Below are 9866 nucleotides of genomic sequence, written 5' to 3'. Positions count from 1 at the left end.
GTTCAGTGCTTTACTGTTCCTTCTGTGCATTTCTCCTTTTGTCACATCCTCGTCCAACTGTGAACGTAATTGCCCATTTTCTTTCTTTTGCATGTTTGAGGTGCAGGAAGTGAATTATCTTCTGCAAACAGTCCTTAAAGTCACAGTGAAGCTGCAGTGAGCCTTAAGCCGTATTAATGTGACGTTTGTCCCAGTGAAACTGAACATTTGATCAGCTTGGTTGAGTAGCTCTATAATAGCGGGCGTTGTGTGTAAATGTGTCGACACAGAGCACCTGCACCTCCTCCATGCATCGTTGGATCAGAAGGAGAACGAGGGAGGAAGTAGACCTCAACCACATTTTTGGGGTCTATTGCGGCAGTATTCATTGGTCGGATGTGTAATGTACTCTTTTGTACGTACAATATTGTGTTAATGACGATCATAAGGTTATTTATAAGGGTTTCTAGATGGTATCTTGTCAGAGACGGCAGACGAAAAGTTTTATATTTTTCTGTTAAAAAGACTGTTTTCTCCTCGTTATTCTCCTCCTTTTTCCCTCCCACTTATCTCCACTATCACTACCCAGTAAAGGCAAAAGATATAAAATAATAATAATAATAATAATAATAAAAAAAAATATATATATATACACAGTATATGGCAATTGAATGTAAGCTAAATCCCAGTTCAGGATGAGTCATCACGAATATGCTCATTTTTTCTTCATTTCACTGAGTCTAAGTCCTGAAACCTTCATATTTGTAAGTTTAATATTGATCTGTATCATAGTATTGTACCAAGGAGGACTGATTGCTCTGGACATTAGATGGTTTTCAGGCTCGTCTGCATCGTGTGCGTTCTCCAGCCTCCAGCGGCTTGGAGAGAAAATGCCGCCAGAACCGGGCATTTGTTCAGTAATGCGCTGACTGTCCGGAGAGGAAGTCTGTTGGTGGCGCCGACACTTGGCCTCTCGCTCCGGGACGGTGAAGGATTTGCGTCGTCGTCGTCTCCTCCCCTCGTTTTAATGAACTCGTTAAGCGGTGGCCTGTTTCGGGAGAATGTCGTTGCGCCTTAACGCAGCTGCGAAGTTTAACTTTAGCGACGACGCCGCTTGGCTGGAACTGCTTCAGGCAGATGGAGATTTTCTTTCTTTTGTCACATTTTATGACTTTATTTCTTTGATCTTTTACACATCATCTGGTGTGTGAGCTGAATCTCATATCCACGTGGAGGAGAGGCTGCAGCAAAGACGGGGAGGAAGAAGAGATGTTGTTATTAGACTGGACAGGAAGGCAGCAAACAGCGATACACATCTTTATCCATGTCAACATCCAGTGATGATTAGTGAAGGAATACAGCGTTAAAGCAGCCGTCTTTTCTTTGATAACTGACCAAAGCTTCTCTGCAACCAAATGTCATCCAAGAGATGTGAAAGGGAGAGATGCCTTTTGATCCCCTCAAAAGATTCATGACTTTGTTGATATCCGTTTCCTGTGTGATGTTCTGCACACCGATGGCCTCATGGGACGCATTACCTTTGAGCAACTCTACCTATTAACTTTAATGTGAAAAGCATCAACGGGGGAGGTTCCCACGCTGCCCTCAAGGCCTCCAACGGTTCCCGTCCGTTAACTGCAAGTTGTTTTAGGGAGTCGACCCTGGACAAAGATCTGTAGCCGTAGCACATTATTCATGGAGAAATGCGAGGCTGACCAGCATGCTCTCTGGGGACATGGATGTGCCGCTTCCACCAACATGCATTCCCTCTTTGTTTGTGCTTTCTGTTTCATGGTGTCGCTTCATCGTGGAGTTCTTTGTCGGCTGTGTTTGCTGTTGGTTTGTGTGTAGCTGTCGGCACAGGTGTGTGTGTGTGTGTGTGTGTGTGTGTGTGGGTTTGTAGACACGGGTAAGGAACATTATTGCATTATTACATCATATGGGATGCACGATACACATCGGACCCGGTGATGAGGAAGTTATATTGTTATTGTTCGCAGCTACACACTGAAAAGAATATTATATATATGGATAAAATATATATATTGTGAATTCCTGGAATAAAAATATCCATTAGATAAAAGGGAATTGACAAAAAAAGCTTCAAAGGCCAGATAAAGATAAATAGTCTTCACATAAATGTGTTCAACCTGATTGATTACATATGAATTATACTCATATAATAAAGATTTGCTTTATTGAATCGACCACTTTTGAGATGCAAGCGTTATAAATTCACTTTCAAACACAAATTATTGCAATAAAGAGAATAGTCTTTTCTGGTCACCATTGAGGTCAAATGTCAGACTCCACTACGACCTTGTGTCTTTCTCAAGGACGCGTCAGCAGGACAGGTAGCTGTTGTTGTGTGTTTTGTTTTGTCTGGATTGTTGGACATCTAACTTTACCTGAGGAAAAAAACAATGTTTGGGCGGTTTAATTCTTTTAAATTAACAAAAGCCTTTACTCACTAAATAATGTGCCTTCTTTGTCTCCTGATATTTATATTGTTTGCAGCACCTCTCTACCTGTTAAACAGACTTTATTGTATCCATTAAAGAAAGAAACATTGCAGCATCAGCCTTAACGGTGACGGACACTGATTGACAGGATGCTGATACTTAATGAGCAGCTGATGACCGGATGATTTATCATGTGTTCACAGCTCTACTTCCCTTTATGTCTCAGGACCGCCGTCACACGTCTCACCCAGTGTTTGGTTGTACTCGGCTCCTCAGAACTGATACTGAATGAATTGATTTGAATTTGGACCTCACAAAACTCAAGTTATGATATGCTTATTATGACATTTTCACACCAATGTCTAAAACGGTGACAACCTTTTGGACATGCATGTGATGGAAACTGCAACATGACTGGCTGGCCGTGGTTCTAGTTGATGTGGTTTGAATCCAATGACGTTCTCCCAAATAATCGCAACACATCCCGCTTTTGTTAATATCGTCAAACTAACCAAAGGGGGAATTAACACCAGATTGTTTGTTGAGGTTTTGAGTGTTAACGTTGCAGACGGTAACATTAAACCATTAAACTGCCACCTGGCCGCCTGAAGAGCGTCTGTGTGGTTAACAAACAAAAATGGCTGCTGAATATTGGGACCTGCTTGTCAATAAATGGCGGTGAGAGAATGAGCGTTAAACCAGCAGAGAGCTGCAGTGTCACCGCTCCTCCTCCTCGTCCTCCTCCTCCTCCTCAGTCGGGTGGAGAAGTGGAACGACCGGCTGTGTTTCTGTGTCTCCCGTCTGCCTGCAGGGTTTGAAGGCTGCTCCATGGTGCCCTCTATCTACCCGCTGGAGACGCTGCACAACTCGCTCTCCCTCAAGCAGGTGGACGAGTTCCTCAACAAGGTGTGTGAGAGCAGCAGCGAGGCGCACGCCAAGACCATGAAAGGTAGGCCTGCAACTGCTGTGTGTGTGTGTGTGTGTGTGTGTGTGTGTGTGTGGTCGCTCAGGTTCTACACTCATTCATTTAATGCACACAAAAGCTGATTAAAGGTATAACGTTAAAGGTTCATGCCAAGGCTCCGCGACTGGAATTTATATCTGAATAAATGTGCATTCTATTGAAGTATTTGACAAAAAATATGTTATTTTTATCCTCTAAAATGGGAAAAAATACTGCTTTCCAAGATATGTTTTCGTTTAAACAGTTTATTTGCACATTCAGTGCATTTTTTTTTTTTAAATGTTTGTATGTGAAATATATCTTATTTGGACAGTGACACACATTGTATTGGGTCTGTATTCCAGCACATTGGAGTTTATTATGACGATGTTATTATGATTATTTATTAAGTGCTGACATTTACCTTAAAGGGAGTTTGAGGGTGTTCACGTCCATACTTTTTATAGAATTGCTTTTAAGTGATGTCGTCCTTTTATGATCTATTATGCTGTTCTTTTGTTCCCCTGGTTTTGTTTGTATATTTTATTTATTTGTCTGTTTTGATTATTATAGTATTCATTGTCTATGGTCCTTTGTGTTTACTGATATTTAAGTTATGTCTTCTTTGCTTCTATGTAGAGCACTTTGTGAACTTTGTTTTTAAAGGCGCTATATAAATAAAGTTATTATTATTATACTGGGTAAACAAACAGCTCAATAATGTTTTGTCCATACGGACAGACGACGGTTCTTTGTAAATGAACTCGAGGTTCTTTTAGGGCCGACTTTGGGACGCTCAGGATCAACTAACTATGTGATTCACTTTTAATATGATGACCTTTTGAGTTCAAATCAACTGGTTTACTTCCTTTCTGTCCCCTGACTGTGAGCGCCTGAGTGCTAAACGATCTGATCCTAGAGCCGACTCATGGAAAACAATACAAACGCTGCACTGTGGTTCTATAAAGTAAGCTGGCATTTAGAAACGCATCATAAAGCGTTTTCTTTTCTCCCCAGCGCTGTCCAGCCTGTTTGACTCTCAGAGCCAGACGTCTCTCTACAGCCCTCAGCAGCCGCTGTCCTCCTCCGGCTCCGAGGCGTCTCTCCGGCCGGCGAGCCAGCCTCTGTGTTGTGAGTGTTTTGTAACCGCTTTACGGCATCACGTCGGCACGCTTTCGTCTCTTCTGGCAGACGCCTGCGTTCAAAAGCAACGGTCAGAGGTCAAATGCATCATTTCGTTGGAAGAAGACTATTTTTTTTGGCCGGTGAAATATATAAATGTACCGCTCCATGTGGTGAAAATGCTTTTATCCCCATTCCTTTATTACTGCAGACGTTGCAAAGCTTCAGTTTCAAGGCTTTTAATCCTCGGCCCTTCAGTGCAGCACCCGTGGGTGAGGACGAGAAGAGTTCACGCTCAGCAAAACCTGGATTAAGATTCAGACACTTTCAGTACAGATGAGGCCTGAAGGGTTCACTTCATCAGCGATGACCTCGTGGTTACAGATATTAAATGTATCACGTATTCAGTCACCAAACTAGTTAAAATAAAAAAGTGTACTTGAACCAAACTCAAAGCAACGGCTGCTAACGGATTTTATTCATGTGTTAATCTCTTCATTACTTTTTTTTTGTCGGATATTCACGAGAAAAAAGAGTGACATGTTTCATCGTGCTTATGGAAAGGTACAATGGACCTAGATGCTTTTAATATATGACAATACTTATACTATACTATAGTACTTATATTTGCTTATAGTTTATAAAATGTCTTCAGAATACTTAATCCAAATCAACAAAGATGTTTCATTAATAATAATACTAAACGGAGAAAAGCAGCAGATTATTGCTTTGGAGAAACTGGAACTAGCAAATATTTAGTATTTTTATTTGATGAATCACTTAAATGATTAATTGAGTCAACTAATCAATAATTAATTAATTGTTTCACCGTTACTCAACATAGTTTTCTCCTTTGTGTCTATGAAGGTTAAAAGAGTCACGTTTTTCTTTTAACTTTTTTATTATGCTTTCTCTTTTTCTTTCAGGTGATTTTTACTTTCTCCATGCTCTCTAAGCACAAATATTATGTATTCCGTTTTAACAAGTTATGTCGATTTAAAACTTAACCTGGAAGAAAACTTGATTTCTGAACCTTTAACACTCAGTTTCTCAGTAGGATCATAATCCAAAAGCACTTAAAATGTGCATCTTTAATAACAGGAAGTCGGGACGGTCCATGAACAGCCGGCATGCCTACAAGACAAAGCTAAAACAGACTGCAGATGTCTGGCGTCCACATCGTTACTCCACTTTAATAAAAGGAGACTCTGACTCCTCTCCTCTTCTGCTCTTTCCCTCTTTTCCTCTTTTCTTCAGTCTTCTTCTTATTTCCCTCGTCTGGGTGGTGAGGCGTTTAGTTCAGCCTCTTCCCAGCGTCTGTATCTTTCTCTTTTGCTCATTTTCTCTTTCTTCGTCCACCGCCTGTCTATCATTTACATTGTTCACGCGTCGGGCGGCTTTTTATCGCTCCGTCAATCTCATTCATCACCCGATGAACACAACACTCTTTCCGCTGGTTGAGTGACACCGTTTGTTGAGTCATTGAGGCCGAAACGTTCGCTTTTCTCCTGGAAAAACTCCTGTAATTTCTCGGTATAAGAATTTAAAATTGGTCTTAAATGTTCATTATTCGATTGAGACAAAATGTCATGTTTAAAATGTACGGAAATATAATTTATAAGAGTATATTCTAGTCAGAGTATTGATGGACGTGCAAGTAGCTTTATTTATGAACCCCCGAATATATAAAATAATAATAAAATGACTGTGAAAATGAAAGTCAACAGAAGAAGAAGCGGCGAGGACGAGACGCTGTTGCGTTCCTGTGTTCGTATCGGGTGTGATTAACACTTCCAGCATAGGTTGATTGCGTTAGTTTATTTTTAATAGATGAGCGACTGTAACCTTCGCCTCAGTAGGATCAGATCTGTGTTTCTGAGCTGCAGCGTTAACTGATTATCTCTCCATTAAAGATGGCAGCGTCCCCTCCAGCGCCGTCTCCAGCGCCGGTCCCTCCTCGCCGACCACGGAGAGCGCCGGCCTGAACTTCAGCTTCAGTGAGTAGACGTCTGTCTGGGGGGGGGGAAGCGAGCGCAAGGACTTCTGGGTATTTAACTAAAGGGCACGATCCCGGACCTCGCCGCGTCACCTTTTCCCTGCACACACACACACACAATAAAAACACACAGGAGGAGACGCCGACCGCGAGTATTACAAAACACTCCGACTGTAAACATCACCACTCTTCAGCAGCACGCACGTGGTCACGTGATCACATGGTCACGTGATCACGTGATCACATGGTCACGTGATCACATGGTCACGTGATCGGTGTACAAGAGGGAAACGACGCACTGGAACCTTCAGCGCTTTAAAATCCCTCATCGCCTCGATCCTCCTCTTCAGTTTGTCGACACCTTCATGGAACCGGCTGCGACTGAGACGTTTAAGACCAGTTGTGCCTTTTAGTTCAATTTGGACGACGACAACAACAACAACAACAACAGTCTCACTCACCAGCTGCCTCATCGCTGACTGTAACAGTGTTGCTCAGTCACAGCCCACCCTGAAGCCACACAGGCTGCTGTTTGTTTCTTTAATTAAAGTGAGATTTAATTTTCTTGTAAATGTCTGCACACGTCGGCTGAAAGGAGTCCTTTTGGACATCGTGACTTTAGGAGTGCAGCACAATGACATCCTGGAATATGAACTTCATGCAATCATCAGGAATCAGATGATGTCAGAGATTCCTCTCAATAATCTGAAGGTTATGAGCTTTCAGTCACGGTACAAAGTTATGAACCAGGTTTATTTTTGTTTACTTCCCACGACCGAAGCAATGCAGACTGTTTGGTTTGTGCCGTGTGAAAACTCGAGCCGGATTCATCAAACTGTTCATTATTTTCAAGGATCGTCTGCTGTTGAATAAAAACTCAATTCATCTGTTAATGTGCCTTTTTAAAGGAATATTTAATGGAGTATTGTCTCCTGCTGTGTTTTTTTTTTTTAGTTCTTTTTAATTTTAGAGGGTTTACAAATCAAAAGTGATTGAGATCAAGTATGTGCTGTAGTTTTATTTTAAAATTAAAGGGAAGAACCGCTGAAACTACTGATGGCTGCAGATGACGTATTTAAATGAAATGAATGAGTGAAACTCAGGTAGACACAAATCTACAGATGGAAATTGTTTCCTCAACATGTGACTGAACTTGGGGACAATAATAATAATAATAATGCATTCAGTCACTGAATTCACTTTAAACTACACATTGACATGTTTATTATCTTGGAGCTTAAACTCTCTTAAAATGTTTTGGTCCAACATAAAACAATGACTTGCAGTTTTATTACTTTTAGGTAGTACTATAGTACTACTAGTAGTGTTTTATTCAGTCATCACAACACAATGAGTAAACGCCAAATAAATAAAACATTACATTGAAAATGAACTGACTCCCAAATCCTGGAAACACTGTAGAACAAATATTTTTAGTTTTAGGTTTCAAAATGTTCCTTTTCTTTAACTAAAGGTTGATGTAGATCATTTGAGTATTTATGTATTTAATGTTATTTAATGTCAACCAAAGAGGAGGAGAAGTGTTTTTGTTTTTAGTTTCTGAGTGATGGAGAACAAAGTGGAGGTTTAATGTGTAAAATAAAATATTTCTCTCAATCTCATGAGATTCAGGTCTTTCTTTAATGGGAGGAAGGAAGGAAGGAAGGAGGAAACGTTGTTCAATATGTTATCAAGCACAACAAATCGTGTGTGTGTGTGTGTGTGTGTGTGTGTGTGTGTGTGTGTGTGTGTGTGTGTGTGTGTGTGTGTGTGTGTGTGTGTGTGTGTGTGGTAACAGTCTAGACTCATAAGCTTTTCATTGCTCCTTAAACAAAGCTTCTTGTCAACACTCTTCCTCTTCTTCCTCCTCGTCTCATTTCTCCGTTTTGCAGTCGATCCTTCTGCTTTTTCTTGATTCCTCCTTTTGTCTCCTTTCCTTTCTTCTCTCCTGTTTTTTCTTCACCTGCCTCCTCCTCTTCTTGTATCTCCTTTACCTCACCCTTTTTTCCCTGACCCTCTCTTCTCTTTATCTTGTCACCTCTCCTTGTCTCCTCTCTTAGTCTCCTTGCCATGTCGCATGTCCTTGTTTCGTCTCCTCTCCTTGTTTCCTCTCCATATTGCATCCTCTTGTCTCCTCTCCTTGTTTCCTCTCCATATTGCATCCTCTTGTCTCCTCTCCTTGTTTCCTCTCCATATTTCATCCTCTTGTCTCATCTCCTTGTTTCCTCTCTATATTTCATCCTCTTGTCTCATCTCCTTGTTTCGTCTCCTCTTCTTGTTTCCTCTCCATATTGCATCCTCTTGTCTCATCGCCTTGTTTCGTCTCCTCTTCTTGTTTCCTCTCCATATTGCATCCTCTTGTCTCCTCTACTTGTTTCCTCTCCATATTTCATCCTCTTGTTTCGTCTCCTCTCCTTGTTTCCTCTCCATATTGCATCCTCTTGTCTCCTCTCCTTGTTTCCGCTCCATATTTCATCCTCTTGTCTCATCTCCTTGTTTCGTCTCCTCTCGTTTCCTCTCCATATTGCATTCTCTTGTCTCCTCTCCTTGTTTCCTCCCCTCTTCTTGTTTCCTCTTAGTTTCCTCGCCATGTTGCATCTCCTTGTTTCATCTCCTTTCCTTGTTTCCTCTTGGTTTCCTCTCCATATTGCATCCTCTTGTCTCCTCTCCTTGTTTCCTCTCCATATTGCATCCTCTTGTCTCATCTCCTTGTTTCCTCTCCTCTCCTTGTTTCCTCTCCATTTTGCATACTCTTGTCTCCTCTCCTTGTTTCCTCCCCTCTTGTTGTTTCCTCTCTTAGTTTCCTCGCCATGTTGCATCTCCTTTCCTTGTTTCCTCTTGGTTTCCTCTCCAAATTGCATCCTCTCGTCTCCTCTCCTTGTTTCTTCTCATCTCGTCTCTTCATGACGTCTCTCCTTGTCCCTTTCCTTGTCTCCTTTCTTCTTCTTTTCTCATCTCCTCCTGTCCTTAATCATGTGCCCCCACCCATTTTCTCTCTTATTACCTTCTTTCTCTCCTCTCCTCTTTTTCCCTCCTGTCTTTTTTTCCCTCACCCTGTTTTCCTCCCTCCCTCCCACTCACCAAACAGCTTTTAAGAATAGTGATGACTCATGCCTCCTCCTATTGCTCCCATGCGTTGCCATGGCGACAGATGTAATTGACTCCCCCTGAGAGACGCTGGGTGATGGGGGGGAGAGAGAGAGACAGACAGACAGACAGAGGGAGAGAGAGAGAGAGAGAGACAGACAGACAGAGGGAGAGAGAGAGAGAGACAGACAGAGGGAGAGAGAGAGAGAGACAGACAGACAGAGGGAGAGAGAGAGAGCGAGAGACAGAGGGAGAGAGAGAGAGAGACAGACAGACA

At 41.8% G+C, this 9866-nt stretch overlaps 1 protein-coding gene across 1 annotated transcript in view; it reads left to right on the top strand.

Moving 5' to 3' along the window:
- The window catches only part of ppip5k1b (diphosphoinositol pentakisphosphate kinase 1b), a gene marked incomplete at its 5' end in the record, with an annotated part of 33961 nt that extends 27436 nt beyond the window's left edge, over positions 1–6525 (top strand). Inside the window, 3 exons of the mRNA XM_079223118.1 lie at positions 3253–3390; positions 4402–4515; positions 6420–6525. Coding sequence (XP_079079244.1) covers positions 3253–3390; positions 4402–4515; positions 6420–6511 — 344 coding nt within the window. The 3' untranslated portion in view covers positions 6512–6525. The remainder of the gene's footprint in view (positions 1–3252; positions 3391–4401; positions 4516–6419) is intronic.
- Positions 6526–9866: the final 3341 nt, after the last annotated feature.

This window comes from Taurulus bubalis (assembly GCF_910589615.1).
Source record: "Taurulus bubalis genome assembly, chromosome: 9".
NCBI classification, from domain to species: Eukaryota; Metazoa; Chordata; class Actinopteri; order Perciformes; family Cottidae; genus Taurulus; species Taurulus bubalis.
The sequence above is the reverse complement of the archived record's forward strand: the minus strand, read 5'-3'. Positions and strand labels throughout refer to the sequence as shown.